General features: G+C 40.4%; 1 protein-coding gene across 4 annotated transcripts in view; it reads left to right on the top strand.

Moving 5' to 3' along the window:
* CPVL (carboxypeptidase vitellogenic like) overlaps positions 1-16239 on the top strand; it is a 115743-nt gene that overhangs the window by 51421 nt on the left and 48083 nt on the right. For all 4 annotated transcript variants that reach the window (XM_042921126.1, XM_042921107.1, XM_042921099.1 and 1 more), the window contains 2 exons: positions 3077-3175; positions 4908-5081. In XM_042921126.1, coding sequence (XP_042777060.1) covers positions 3077-3175; positions 4908-5081 — 273 coding nt within the window. The remainder of the gene's footprint in view (positions 1-3076; positions 3176-4907; positions 5082-16239) is intronic.

The raw sequence follows: 16239 nt of genomic DNA, 5'->3' as shown, positions 1-16239 counted from the left end.
TAGAGCTAGAATCCACCCCCACCCCAACACCATTCCCACCCCAGTATTTCTCCTGTGGTTTCAGGCAGTCTATAAAAATCCTGGGACAGGGGCACCTGGGTGGCTCAATCGGTTAAGCACTGACTTCGGCTCAGGTCTCATGATCTCGTGGTCTGTGAGTTTGAGCCCCATGCCGGGCTCTGTGCTGACAGTGTGGAGCCTAGAGCCTTCTTCAGATTCTGTGTGTCTCCCTCTCTCACTGCCCCTCCCCTGCTCATGCTCTTTCTCTCTCAACGATGAGTAAACATTAAAAAAAAATTTTTAAATAAAAAGATAAAAATAAAAATCCTGGGACATTTAGACATTCTGCAAGGTGCACAGTGGCCCGTCTCTGGTCCTGTATTGTCTCCCTTATCATGACAATGTTCTGGATCACAGAGTTCTTTTTGTGAAGCAAGTTTCAACCAGAAACTGGATTTCACAGGTCTGGACCACCCACCTTCTTTATTTGTTTGATGATAAATGATTTTTTACTCTGAAATCAGATCCATGCTTAAGGATTGAATTCATCTTCCGTTGGTGTTGATAATTTCTAAAGATAAATACCCCAAATGCTGCATCCATTCAGGACTACCGCTGGCCTACAGTGTTCCCTCTGCATGGACAATTTAGAAAAGGGCGTCTTCCTCTGGGCTGACATAGTCCTATGGATTCAGGGCTTGGCAAGTGGACATCACCATTGTATGAGCTATCTCATACATGAGCCATGAGATGGCTCACACAATGGCTGTTTCTCCAAATGCAGCCCAAACCTAGTTATCCAGCTTGGCAAGCAGAACTTTGGCTGGTTCTCCGGCCCTTCTCACCCCTCCACCAGGCATCCCCATGACGTGCACAATCTGCACAGCCAGAGCCAGTGGTCCTGAGCGACCGTGGCATTGCTGGAGCATACTTACTGCCTCCTCTCCTTTCTACAGCGATGATCCTTTTCATACATGGTCCCTAGGCCTGTGGCCCTAGTAACTTGGATTAATTAACTTTGATAAAGAAAACGAATCTAATGCAATAATAAAATTTTGTATTAAACCCAAGAGCATGGCCAGAAAGAATTGAAGACTAGGAGAGACCTCAGTGTGACCCTTGGGGAGCTAGGGTGTGTGTGGTAGAACACATGGGCTGAAGAGGCGTGGCCTGGGCTTGAATCTCAAGTCTGACGTTATTAGTAAGGCGTCCTTGGCAAGTGGCTTAACGTCTGTGTGCCTGTTTCCTCCCCTGTAGAACTAGGATACTGGTAACCTATATTCTTACCTTGTAAGAAAACCTAAAATCGCACCTGATCGTCGATTTTGAAAATGTGCCGAATTCATCCTTTTACAAGAGCTCCTTACAGACTCAATTTCCTCATCCCAAAACGTCCCAGTGTTCTCAATCTCTTTTATGACAATCCCTTTCATCTTCTGGCCCTACCCCACAGCCTGCTTCAGCCCTGCTGCTGCCACTCTCCCCCTACCCCCCCGCCCCCACGCAGGGGCTGGGTTCTTTCTTACCTACTCTGTAAGGCACTTGGTTAGGAGGTTGGAGGGGGTGTCCTTGCTCCTCAGTGCTACTTCCAGATCATATCCTCTGGAAGCTCTGAGTGTTGACTCTCATATCCTCACATGATACCACCCACCACTTTTTTTTTTAATGTTTATTTTTGAGAGGCAAGGGGAGGAGCAGAGAGAGAGTGGGGGAGACACAGAATCCGCAGCAGGCTCCAGGCTCTGAGCTGTCAGCACAGAGTCCGACACGGGGCTCAGACTCACGGACCATGAGATCATGACCTGAGCTGAAGTCGGACACTCAACTGAGTGAGCCACCCAGGCGCCCCACCACCCACCACTTCTTGTAGTTACCTACAACCCTCTGGCTTTCTCCTTCTCATCCTCTGAGTATTATAGCTCCTGCCTCACTGTCCTTCTCTCTCAAGGGTATCATGCTTGCCATTGTTTCTAGTGATCACACTATCTGCATGAATGACCCTTTTAATACCTGGCCCCTTAGTTCTTTAGCTTCCTCTCTTTTAGTGATCTTGTTCTCCTCTTTACCTTAGCTGTTCAGTCCCCCTCCCAAAAACAAATCTGAAAATCACTCCACGATCTCAGATTCCCATTGTGCCAGCTCACTTTTCTGAATATACAAACTCAAATAACCGTCCTGCAACCCCACTGTCTTCCGGTCCATTGATCCTACTACAGTTTCAGGATCCTTAACTCCTCTAAATCTTAGCTTCTCTAATTACCCGACTGAAATTCAAGGTCAGTCCACCTCCTTTGGCTGGACCGCCATCCTGGCTACAAGTGCCACTCTAGCACCCCACGCCTGCCTCTGTGCAGCTGCACGTGACTGGAGAAGAGCACGCAACCACCGCTCTCACCTCCGCTGATGACCACCTTTTAAGGTCAGGAGTCCAAAGGGAACTTCCGCCAACTCCAAACACCTGCGCATTTGTCCATACCCTCTGCCCTCTCTCCTCAAACTGTGGGTGAGTGGTCAGCCATCCGTGTTACGGCTGTCCTTCCCGACAAGCTCACTCCCACAGTTGGGGCTTTGGGCTCACTGTTTCCCCTGCCTGGAATGTTATTTCCCTAGATGTCTCCATGGTCTACTTCCTTCCTTCCAACAGGTGTTTACTCAAATGCCACTTTCTCAGTGAGACCTCTGTTTCCTCCTCCCTGCGGCATCCGTGCTCACACACACACACACACACACACACACACACACACACATAGGCCCACACACCCCCATGACATTCCCTACTCTTCTCTTTACTTTTCTCCTTAGGACTCTCACGCTTACCTTACTGCATGTTTTGCCTATGAGTGCTTGCTTATTGTCCTCCTCTAGAATATAAGCTACATTAGGGAGGACTTTTGCTCTGTCATCTTCACAGGGCCATGTCCCCAATGCCTGAGACAGTGTCTAGCACAGAGAAGATGTGCGATAAAAGGTTGTTGAACAAAACAATGGAGGAGTGTCAACGCAATGACAAATGTCTGTACGTTTTTACCTACCCTGATGTTTTCCTTGTTTCTTTCTTCCCTCTCTCCCGACCTAGGTACTGGATAAACTACTAGATGGTGACTTAACAAACAATCCTTCTTACTTCCAGAATGTCACAGGATGTCCTAGTTACTATAACCTGTTACAATGCAAGGTAATGAGTGCAACAGTTTACAAACTATACTAGTGTTTGCTTAAACCTTTTGGTAACACCAAACGTCCTTCAACTTGAGAAATACTATAGCTGGGATGGGGGGTGGGAGGGGGGTAGGTGATGGGTGTTGAAGAGGGCATCTTTTGGGATGAGCACTGGGTGTTGTATGGAAACCAATCTGACAATAAATTTCATATATTAAAAAAAGAGAGAGAGAGAGAGAGAAAAATACTATAGCTGACTTTATACTAGATAAATATGTCCTAACTGTAGTGCATTATTTGGTCTACTAATCTGTAGGATTTTTTCCCCACTGATGTTGTATATGTTATAATCTGACCATCAAGAATGTATGATATTCCAGATAACGCAGAACAATCTCTGATTAACACAGTTTCCCCCCAGTAGAACTTGTGATACAAAAGTTCTTTTGTCAAGGATAGGCCAAGATTGCAGTTCTGGGGATTAGGTTCCAGAACGCCAAGACTATAGTGAATTTCTTGAAAGTGTCCACATTATTTGTTCTGTACTTAAGGCAGCTTGGATAATCAAAACTGCCAAAGCCTTTATGAAAATATTTGCTTTGTCTTACTTTTAACTTAAGAAGGTTTGTGCGCTTAGTATGGCCCTCACTTCAAGCTCTCTGGAATATTTCTTAAAGTATTCAAGTAGTTTTCTTTCATAAAAGCAGGCCAAAGTTGATGTCTTTTGTGAAGAATTAATCAAATATAACCAAGGGAGCCAAAGTGGGGATTTGGATTTGTACAGTCTTTGTCTAGTGTATATGACAATGTATCTTGTTTTTAAAATTGCCTTATTTATTAACTATTTCATAAATAAAATACAAAGCTAATTTCAATAGAATTTGCTAACCCTGTGGTTTTGGATCTAGAGTCTACCAAGAGGAAAACATATGGTAGGCAAGAGAGAAACAGAATTTGTAATTACATTTCTTTTTCCCTTACAAAGTAATGTATTCAACAAATTAGCAAAAATTGATGATGCACAAAATTATTGATCTCAAACTCTAAGTTTTTTTATGATTTTTGTCATTTTTTAAAATAGCACTTACTCCTTCTTCTTTTAGTATGATGAATATCACAGACTTTTCAATACCACAGACTTTTATGCAATATTTTTTTTTTAAATAAGGATCATGGACGACTTTTCTTTTGTCTGATGTCCTTCATAAGGTATCATCTTTTTTTATACTTGGTATATTTCCCCCCTTCAATTATGGTTAGCTGATTATTTTCTATGTATGGTTTTAATAAACAGAAGAACATGCAAAAGGAAGCCCAGCTTTTAGTCCGCCATGCCACCGCCCCGGCTCCTGTGGTCTATTTGACCCTCCTCCTGAAGAGCCTCCGACAAGAAGCAAATTGCTTTTGATAATCTCACCTCTTCCGTTTTTCCGGTCTTGGCCTCAAGCGGGGCTGTTGATTGGAGTCATAGACTGCAGAAGTTTCCTTACCGAGAAAGGAAAATCGAGCATTTGCAAATTGGCTATTAGGCTCTGAAGGTATCAGATCATCCAGTTTTATTGTCAGTAACATTTAAATTACCTCACAACCCGCAAGTTAAAAATGTCAGGGTGGAGACCAGAGTTAACAGCCATGTCTCATCTTGTCCATGATGGTTTATGTTCTGAGAAATTTGAAGCTTTCCCAGCACGTTGTTCCTGTCACCAAGTCATGTTCTCTGATATTTTTCTGATGTCTCCTTCCGCCAGGAACCCGAGGACCAAAATTACTATGGGAAATTTTTGTCCCTCCCACAAGTGAGACAAGCCATCCACGTGGGAAACCGGACTTTTAGTGATGGATCCCAAGTTGAAAAGTACATGCGAGAAGATACAGTAAAGTCCGTTAAGCTATGGTTAGCTGAAATCATGGATAATTATAAGGTAAGAGGGTTACTTCTTTTACTGTTGATTTCAAGAACTTTTTAGATTATCTAGAGCAGAGGTGACTTTCTTTTGTTTGTAATTTGACGTCCGCCATGTTTTTATCTTTAAGATATTTTACAAATGTAAATAACAGCTCCCCTACTGTTTGATTTCGTTGAATTACGTTTTTTTTTTCCTTCTAATTAAATCACTGTCCCCTGATAGTTCCTTAAAATGGAATTCTCTTTGGCACATGCCACCTCTCATCATTTCTTGAGAAAAGAAGTACAGCAGAGCCAAGATGTTGATTGGCCTGTGGAAGCCGATTTTGCCTTATTGCCTGCTTTACAATATTAATCCCCACGAAGTCAGGAATAAATGTAGTCAACTGGTTATTCCAAAAGATGCATTTTACCTAATAATTGTATTCATTCCCATTGCTTAGCCGTTTTTTCAGTATCTACGTTTTTTCAGTATCTACGTTAAGTCCAAGAGCGTGCTAGGCTGTCAGGTTGAAACAATGAATGAGAAAGTCTCTGTCTTGAGGAGTGTAGATTCAAGTACTTCGTTGTCTGAGATGTTCTGCCTGGTTTGGTGCTGGATGTGCCAAAGGAAAGTGAAAGCGTGAAGCCCTGAAAATTCAGGCAAAGGGGTCACGGATCCTAGAATTCTCACTGTGAGGGATGGGCACCAAGAGCAAGTGATGGAGGGAAGAGTCATCCTGTGAATTTCTTTGCTGCTCCTTTATTCTCACTTCCTTCTCTGATCTTCTTGGGCTCTTATCATCTGTCCCAGGCGTGGTATATGGGCCAGCTCTGCAGGGTAAGTGTGCTCATGATCGAGATCACCACCCGAGGTGATCCACTTCCTCTCTATTTCCTGGCAGAGGCAAGAGTAATGTTTGAGATGAACCAAAAACAGGGCAGCTGGTCTCCAGCACAAATTGTATAAATTAGAAAAAAGGCAACCTCACCTCAGGATACTTTAGTTCCACTGGTCAAAAAATTCTCCAAATATATTGCTTTAATTTGACCCAAACCCTTTACTACCATTTTCTGCATGAGGAATACACAGGTCTACGATGTCTCTATTAGGAATACTTTCCCTGAGGATTATTCAGGCTACAGCTGTCATTACCGTGTAAGGGAGTCCATCACCACACGTACCCTTACTAGATTGTGTTTTGAAATATGCCAGACCTAGAAGGCCCCATTTTTTTTTTTGATGATTTGAGTCCCTAGACATACATGCAGCCTTTACTGAAAATAATCTAAGGCCGATGCCATGCAGTCTACAAATCCATTACAAATTTGCAGAACTTTATGAAATGCTTTCTAGGAAAGAAAGGGTCTGGCTGGATGAGGTCAGAATTTCAACCATCCTTGTGTTTGGTTCTTTTGGGGGTCCTTCATGCTTGCCAGTTGGAGACTTCTCTGCACACCTGTTTAAAGCACTTAGCTGGCCGTCCTCTTTTGCCAGCTCTCAGACCATGTTGTCTCTACAACTATGGGCGCACTTAGAACACTGTACTGCCATTACAGGCTGTCATTTCCAGCACTGGAGCAGATCTAAAGAATGAATGAACGAATGAATGAAAAATAAGTTCCATAAATTAGTGATACATCAAAAATATATCTTATGAACTTTTCCATAAATCATTAGGTTTTATCTACAAATTTATTAGGCCATAAAGAGCTGAACGCTTGTGTTTTCAAGGCATAAACAATAGACTATAATATAACATCAAAGAATGCAAAGTGGGTTTTTTTGAGGGGAGAGCAAATAAGGAAGTTTGTACATTTTTTTGTGCCCTTGGGAGATACATTTTCTCACTGTATACATTTAACTAGAATAGGGTTCTTTTCTCAGCCACGTGAGGATAGGGTGGACCGTGCATCTCCCCTGAGAATATAAACTCTCCTGATACTGGCTAATTGCCGTGGAGTATCCGTGGAGTATCCATTTATCTTAACTGATAAAGACTATATTGACTAAAAACGACCCAATATTTTGATACGTAGACTTCTCTGTCCTTGTTTCCCATGTGTCTTAAGCCAACCGATATAAATTTTAATGAAATCAGAATATTTTTGAGACTTGAAGCTCTGAATCACTTGTTAGATAAAAAAGAGAATAGATTAGTGTTACAGATAAACCATGTTTCCATAAAGAAAGAGAACAAAATGTGCAGTCAGTCCGAATGCAGACTCAAAATGGCGCTTCTAAAGCAGACTATGTATTTTGCTACCGCTGAGGTTGCCTCCAGGGCAACGATGGTCTTTGGCTTGTCTGTTAATGGTGGTGAACCTCAATGTATATGCAATAGAATCAGAACAACCTACATTGGCTTAAAACATTAGCACCCTCAAAGTTATATTTATGCAAGTCTCAGTGCTAATTTGTCATAGAAAACAGTGCACATGTTTCTATTCATAGGAACTTGGAGGTCTTGTTCCAGTACCAGATTCACTTTAGGCAACACGAAGTATCTCTGATGGGCTGAGGAGACCTTCGACAGTTTCTGGGAACTAATAGAACTCCTGGCCACATCAGTTTCTGTGTGGACTGCATAAACATATAATCATTTTCTGGCAATGCCTTACAGGGAATGTGTATTCAAAGTCATTCTCTTTCATTAACTTCAGATCTTTGGGCAGTAAATTGAAATATATTGGCAGTTTTCAAAATAACTAGGAAGAGAAATAATCTCTTGGACTATTGGAATTCTTCATGATTCAATCGATGTCACAATATTATCAGGAATTTTAGGAGTCGGCTGTGTTGTAGAGAATGGTGGTTATGAACATGGGTTCTCAAATATTTTGAGTTTGAATTCTGGTTCCCCATTCACTGGCTGTGTCCCCTTGGAGGAAGATACTTAAACTCTCTGTTCTTCAGCTTTCTCATCCATAAAAGGAGAATAATCATAGCACTTGTAGGTGAGTTCTTGTGAGAACGTAAATAGATTACGTATGTGAAAACACTTAGAACAGTGGCTGATGGTTAGAAAGTACTTGAAAATATAAGCTATTATCAATGATGTTCAACAAATTTTAGCAAAAGTCCTTAAGCACGTGCTATATATAAAAGTTATATAGGAAACCCTGGAAAACACAAAAATAAGAAAGACTTAACAGACTTTTGGTTTCTAGTCCAGCATGTAAGGAGCTTAGAAGTTACCACTCGATCCCAAGAACAAGTAAAAAGTTAAACAAACTGAAAAGTCAACAACTCTTCTTAGATCTGTGAGAAAAGTGAGGTCAGAGGGCAAACCACTTCTCCACAAATTAGAAAGAGGCCGATACCACAACTTAATCCAAGCAGAAACTTCCATAGGAACCAATGCCAGGGTAGGAAAGTCTGCACTGTAAGTTTTCACAATAAGAAAATGAACAACCCCATTTAAAAAAAAAAAATTGTTAAAGACTTTAACGGACCCAAGTCTTTTTGTTTTTTAATTAAAAATTTTTTTTAATGTTTATGCATTTTTGAGAGTCAGAGAGAGGGTTTGAGTGGGGGAGAGGCAGAGAGAGAGGGAGACACAGAATCTGAAGCAGGCCTCAGGCTCTGAGCTGTCAGCACAGAGCCCGACACGGGGCTCAAATCCATGAACCATGAGATCGTGACCTGAACCAAAGTCCAGCGCTTAACCAACTGAGCCACCAGGCCCAGTCTTAAGACCTTCACCTCACTCAAGAAGATATGCAGGTTGGATGGACGCATATGCAGAGATGTTCAACATGATATATGCCATTAGGGAATTGCAAGTTTAAACCATAAGATACCACTACATACCTGTTAGAATGACCCAAATCCAAAACACTGACAACACCAAATGCTAGGGAGGATATGGAGTAATAGGAACTCTTATTCATTGCTGGTGGGAATGCAAATTTGTACAGAACCTTGGCAGTCCATTTGTGTGTTTGTTGTAAAACTAAACAGCTCTTACCGTATGATGCACTAATCATACTCTTGGGTATTTACCCAAGTGAGTTGAAAACTCATGTCCACACAAAACCCTTCATGCAGATGTTTGCAGCAGCATTATTCATGATTGCCAAAACTTAGAAGCAACAAGATGCCCTTTAGTAGGTGAGCAGGTGACCTGTAGTGTAGACAATGGACAGTATTACTCAGCGCTAAAAAGAATGAGCTATCAAGCCATGAAAAGACATAGAGGAGACTTAAATGAAAGAAGTCAGTATGAGAAAGCTACATACGGTATGTTCCAACTATATGAGATTCTGAAAAGGACAAAAGTATGGAGACAGTAACGGGTTCACTTCTTGCCAGGGGTTAGGGAGGAGGGTGAGGTGAATAGGCAGGGTGTAGAAGATCTTTAGGACAGTGAAACTATTCTGTATGATCTTACAGTGATGGAGACATGTCATTATACATCCGTCAAAATCCATAAAATACACAATACCACAAGTGAACCCTAATGTAAACTAGGGGCTTTGAGTGATAATGATGTATTAGTGTAGGTTCATGTGTTGTAACGAATGTACCACTGTGGTGGGGGAAGTCGATGGTGGGGGAGTTTGTGCGTACGTGGGGACAGGGGATGTAATGGATTTGTCTGCTCTATTTTGCTGTATGCCGAAACTGCTCTAAGAAGGAAAGCTTATGAGTTAAAAAGCGAAAAGACTTGATTGTCTGCCTAGTGAAAAAGCTAGTTACCAGTAGAGTTGATAAAAGGTAGACTCATTTTCTGCTTCCAGCACAATGATAAACTAGACACTGAAAGACCCCTTCGTTGAAATACAACTAAATTCAGAGCAAATTACCACAAACGTGATTGCGATGCTTTTAACCGAAGGAGGCCTCAAAGGGAAAAACGAAACAAAACGGAAAAAAAAAAACAGAAAAGAAAAACAAAATATAGAGAACTGAATCCTGTGGAGCAGGAGTATATAATACAGGGTGACCCTGAGAATCAGTGTCCTCAGCTCTGCAATTGGTGACAGAGCCATGGGCCCCAGTAAGGTGAAGTTGCTACCCTGAGAGCCTGGCACGAAGCCGGTGACATATGGAGGGGCTAATTGGTCCCCTGTGGTAGTGCACTCTGGCAACCAATAGAAGCCAATATACCTGTATTTTGTCCTTTCAGATTTTTGTTAGCTAAGTTTGACACAAATGTAATCTCATAATCAAAAATCACCCAGTATGCTGGGAAACAGGCTACCCATTGCTGAGGATAAGCGGAAGCAATTATAAAACGTGGAGCCATCCAAGGCACCTCCGATGTAGGAAATATGAGGCACAGAATAGAGAATAACTAGGTATGAAATATTTACACGCATAGAAATGGAGTTGAAAATAAGCAATGAACAAGGAACCATCAAGTAGGGCTAGGCCAATTTGAAGGAGAACCAGTAAGAGCTGTTAAAAATGAAAAATACAGTTGTTGTATTTAAAGCCCAGTGCTTGCGATAAAGAACAGATTAGACATTGCTGCCAATAAGATTCACGGGTTAGAAGAAATTAACCAAAATGGAACACAGTAAGACAGAGAAGAGTTGAACAAAATGATTAGTGACATTGATTTAATGAATGTATATAAATCTCTAAACGTAATAATCAGCAAGTCTCAAATATTTTAAAGAATTTGCATCATACAGCCCATATTCTCTGACCATATACCATTAGTTTAAAAATCAAAAATAACAGTATACATTAAAATGTCAAAAAATACAAATGAAAATGTAAATCTGTGTAACTTAGGTATCAAAAATGTAACGTTCAAAAAAGGATGAAAACTACATGTATAGTGATTTAAAAGGTAATGCAGTATCACTAGAAAAAAAACTTACGGCAACAAATTTTAAGCAGATAAAATGGGCAGAATTCTTGGAAAATAGAATTTACAAACACTGATTCAAGGAGAAATAGAAAACCGTAATGGTCCTTAACCATTGAATAAATTGAGTCAATAGGTGAAAATTGCACCACAAAAAAACACCATACCAACAGGGTTGTATATGTAAATTCTGCCTTTCATGAACTAGATTAATCCAATTTTATACAGACTTTTTTACAGAGAACAGAAAAAAAGAAAATACTACTCAAATTGTTCTAGGGCACTATCATATTGTTACCAAAAACATTTAAGGAAGAAGATGGAAAACTCTAGAACAATCTCACTTACGGGCATGTATGTAAAAGTCCTAAACAGGATATTAAAACAACCTGATCTACCAATGAATAAAAAAGGTCAAGTTTAGTTGATCCCGTGTATACAAGGACACTTTTGTATTAGAAATTCTATCATAGGGACACCTGGGTGGCTCAGTCGGTTAAGCGGTTAACCCCACTTCAGTTCGTGGTTATGATCGCAAGGTCCTTGGGTTCGAGCCCCACATCGGGCTCTGTGCTGACAGCTCAGAGCCTGGAGCCTGCTTTGGATTCTGTGTCTGCCTCTATCTCTGCTACCCGCCCCCACCCCCACTCACACTCTGTCTCTCTGTGTCTCTCAAAACTGAGTAAACATTAAAAATTTTTAAAAAAGAAAAGAAATTCTATCGTAAAATTCACCACACTAAAATTTTAACTTTTTTAAATGTTTATTTTTGAGAGAGACAGAGACAGAGTGCAAGCAGGAGAGGGGCAGAGAGAGAGGCAGACACAGAATCCGGATCGCGGTTCAGGCTCTGAGCTGGCAGCACAGAGCCTGAGATGCGGCTCAGACTCACAAACTGCAAAATCATGACCTGAGTTGAAGTTGGACACTTAACGGACTGAGCCACCCGGGTGCCCCACCACACTAAAATTTTAAAAAGGAAAAACATTTTTGTTTGATCTAAATAGATGCGAAAAGTGGATTTGATAGAATTAAAATGCACTTACGATAAGATTTTTGGCATGGGGCGCCTGGGTGGCGCAGTCGGTTAAGCGTCCGACTTCAGCCAGGTCACGATCTCGCGGTCCGTGAGTTCGAGCCCCGCGTCAGGCTCTGGGCTGATGGCTCGGAGCCTGGAGCCTGTTTCCGATTCTGTGTCTCCCTCTCTCTCTGCCCCTCCCCCGTTCATGCTCTGTCTCTCTCTGTCCCAAAAATAAATAAAAAACATTGAAAAAAAAAAAATTAAAAAAAAAAAAAAAGATTTTTGGCAAACTGGTAACAATATCTGTATTAGTTTCTTATGGCTACTATAATACCATTACCACAGACTTGATGACATAAACTACAGAAATTTATTTTCTCATAGTTCTGGAGAATAGAAATCAAAGTGTCAGCAAGGACCCATTCCCTTTAGAGGCTCTGTGGGATAATACATTCCTTGTCACTTCCAGTTTCTGGTGGCTCTTAGCCTTCCTTGGCTTGTGGCCACATCATTCTAATCTCCGTCTCTGTGGTCACATTGACTTCTTCTGGTCTATGGTCAAATATCCTTCTGCCTCCCTCTTATAAGGAGGCATTTTAGGGACTGCATTTAGGGACATTCTGGATAATCCAGGATAATCTCCCGAAATGCTTAATTTAGTCACATCTGCAAAGTTTGTCTTCCTCCTTTGTTACTTCGTTCCTTTCTTCCTTTTTTATTTGCTACATAAAGTAACATTTACAGGTACCAAGGATTAGGATTGAGTATCTTTGAGAAGGGGCGATTATTCAGCCTAGCACAGTATGAGACTTCCTTGACTTGATAAAAAATCTACCAAAAGCCTACAATAAGGATTATTCTGTTTCATAAAACAGAACACACATTGCTTTAGAATCAGAGTCCATTATGGTATGAACAAATGAATTAAAAAATGGATGGAGGGATATTCCCATTACTAAATGTATAAGGAATAATGGAATCATTATTTGGCAAATAGTACAGAAATAGTTGTTTCAGGCAAGAATCACTAATGGATGCTAAATTCAGTGAGTGAAACTATGATGAGAAACAGGGTATCAATGTCGTCTCAAAGTATTCCCCTTCAAAATATTTATGATGAAAGGAAAAAATTAGTAACTTTACAGTAGAGAAACCTGGCATGTAGGAACCAAATGATCTCAGTTAACATTACCATTAATGAGACAAATCAATATTATATGCCTCTGATGTATTGTACTAAGAAGACACAATAACATTAATGTGATATTCTTTCAAAAAATGTCTAAGAGGGATTTGATCATGAGGAAACACCAGGCAAACTAAAATTGGGGGACATTTCACAAAATAATTGCTAGTACTGGTCAAAAGGTCACGAAAAACCAAAGACGAAGAAGGAGAAGAGGAAGAGGATGAAGAGAAAGAAGAGGAAGAAGGTTGAGAAAGAAGAAGAAGGAGGAGAGGGAAGGAAGGAAGGAAGGGAGGAAGGAAGGAAGGAAGGAAGAGAGAAAGAAGAAAAGAAGACAAACAAAACCCAACCTGAGGGACTAAGGAGACTTGAAACCTAAATACATACAATGCGTGACCTTTTATTGGATCTAGGACCCTAAAAAGCTTATTAGGTGACAAATGGAAAATTTTAATAAAATCTGTAGAATAGGAAATGGTTTATATCAATATTAATTTTCTGGCCTTAATGAGTTCATGGTGATTATGTTAGATGTTAATAATTTGAAGGCTACATAAAGGGTACGCAGAAATTCTTTGTACTATATAACAGCTTTATTGAGGATACACTTCACATACTGCAGAATTTACCCATTTAAAATGTTCAGATCTGTGGTTTTTAGGATATTACCACTATTTAATTTCAGAACATTTTCGTCATGTCCCAAAAAAATCCCTTATCTTTTAGCAGTAACGCCCACATTGTCCCTCTCTTCAGCTCCCAGCAACTATTACTCTACCCTTTCTATGGATTCGCCTATTTTAGACATTGTTCTATAAATGGAAGCCCGTAACATGTGGCCTTTTGTGACTGGCCTCGTTCACTTAGCATAATACTTTCAGGTTCATCCACGTAGCTTGTGTCAGTATTTCATTCATTTTTATTGCCAAATAATATTCCGTTGCATGGATATGCCCCATTTAATTCATCCATTCATCAGTTGTTCCCACTTTTTGATTATTATGACTAATGCTGCTATGAGCATTCATGTGCAAGTTTTTGTATGGACATGTGTTTTCAATTCTCTCTCAATTCTCTTGGCCATATCCATAGGAATGGAATTTCTGGGTCATATGGTAACTCTACATCTAACATTTTGAAGAACTGCCAAACTTTCCAAAGTGGCTGCGCCATTTTGCAATTTCCCCAGCAATGGATGAGAGTTTGAATTTCTCCACATCTTTGTCAACACTTTGACATTTTGAGTATGAACTATCCCTTTGTGGTTTTGACTGCCGTGTCTCTAATGACTAATGATGTTGAACATCTTTCCATGTGCTTTTCATTGTTCATTTTTGTAAATTCTTGGGAGAAGTGTCTCTTCAAGTCCTTTACCCATTTATTAATTCAGTTATTTGCCTTTTTATTGTTGAGTTGTGGGAGTTCTTGAAGTATTCTGAATATTAATTAGTCCTTCATCCAGTATAGGATTTGGAAATATTGTCTCCCATTCTGTGGACTGTCTTTTCATTTTCTTCGTGGTGTCCATTGAAGCCCCAAAGTTTTCAATTCTGATGAAGTCCAATTTGTCTCTGTTTTCTTTTGTCACTTAATGCTTTTGCTAGTATATCTAAGAAACCAGTGCCTAACTCGAGGTAACAAAGATTTATTCCTATGTTTTCTTTTGGGTTTTATAGTTTTGGCTATTTTTTGTCATTAAAGGAAATTAATAAACCACAGATGAATGCAACAACATAAGGACTCGTAGCTATGGAAGAATACATACAGAACGAACCACGAACACAAGCCAAAATAAATAATATGTTATTTGGAGATACGTATATATGTAGCAAAACTTTTTTCAAAAGTAAGGAAATTCTAAACCTCAACTTCAGGACAGTGGTTCTCTCTGGGGGGTAGACAGAGGGTTGGCACAGAGAAGTGCTCTGGGTACATTCAATGGTATTGGTAACATACCAGTTCTTAGGATGGCTGGTGCATTTGTGGATATCTGTTTATTATTACGCTTCCTCACCTCAGATACAGTATAATATATTCTTTGATATATATATATATATATATATATATATATATATATATATAGTATTCATAATAAAATTTTGAAGGAGCCAGACTGTGATTAGTGCTTTGCAGAGGTTTAATTGACCATGTTTTGAGCATGTGGACTGCTTAGTATGGCCATGCCTTTAAACTCCTTCAGCATATGACAGAGATTTGCAAGACATTATCGTGGAGGCAAAGACAGACACCCATCTGCTCGCAGAGACTTCCATCACTTTTCCTCACGGGTAGACATTGGTGACATAGTCTGAAATAGCAGGTCATCAAAATAATCTTTTCCCACCTGGCCCTATAGGCCTATTGGTGGGCAACAAATTTACCTTACAAATCATATTCTAGTCCAGCTCCCTGATAGTGGTATCCAGGTGTGTTCAGTGTCAGAATTTAAATTTTCCCTTTCACTTCCAAAGCTGTAAAATTCTATTTATCTCATCGACAATAAGCATAATAAGGGCAGTCATCTTACCTTATTGTTCACCACTCTATACAAGACCTAGCACTGTGTCTGACATATACCGGGCACTCAATAAACTTTGATGATGAAAGAATTGTCATGGGAAAAAGGCAGTAAGGTCAAAAGGCTTGGCAGAGAGTAGATGTTGCTTCATACATTTTACTTCCTTTAATTTGCCCTTCTCTTACCATTGTGAAACTGCACTTCCTTGTTGGTTATGGGGTACATCGCTCCTTTTGCTTTAGAAGCACCTGGGGAGGCTTGGGGTGCCTGGGTGGCTCAGTCGGTTGAGCGTCCGACTTCGGCTCAAGTCATGATCTCACGGTTCATGAGTTCGAGCCCCGCGTCGGGCTCTGTGCTGACAGCTCAGGGCCTGGAGCCTGCTTGGGATTCTGTGTCTGCTTCTCTCTCCGCTCCTCCCCTGCTCACACTCTGTCTCTCTCTCAAAAATAAATAAATATTTTAAAAAAAGAAACACCTGGGGAGCCTCAAACAAAACAAAACAAAAACCCTAATCATGGCCCACTCCACCAAATGTTCTGATTTAGTTGCCTAGTATAGCAACTACCACATAGGGTGCGATAAACTTGGAAGGAAAGGCAGGAAAAAGGACAAAATCACAGAAACAAGACAGGTGGTTTGTTCATTTAT

Source organism: Panthera leo, chromosome A2 (genome assembly GCF_018350215.1).
Source record: "Panthera leo isolate Ple1 chromosome A2, P.leo_Ple1_pat1.1, whole genome shotgun sequence".
Lineage (NCBI taxonomy): Eukaryota > Metazoa > Chordata > Mammalia > Carnivora > Felidae > Panthera > Panthera leo.
Note: the sequence above shows the minus strand (reverse complement) of the source record. Positions and strands in the feature narration are given on the sequence as shown.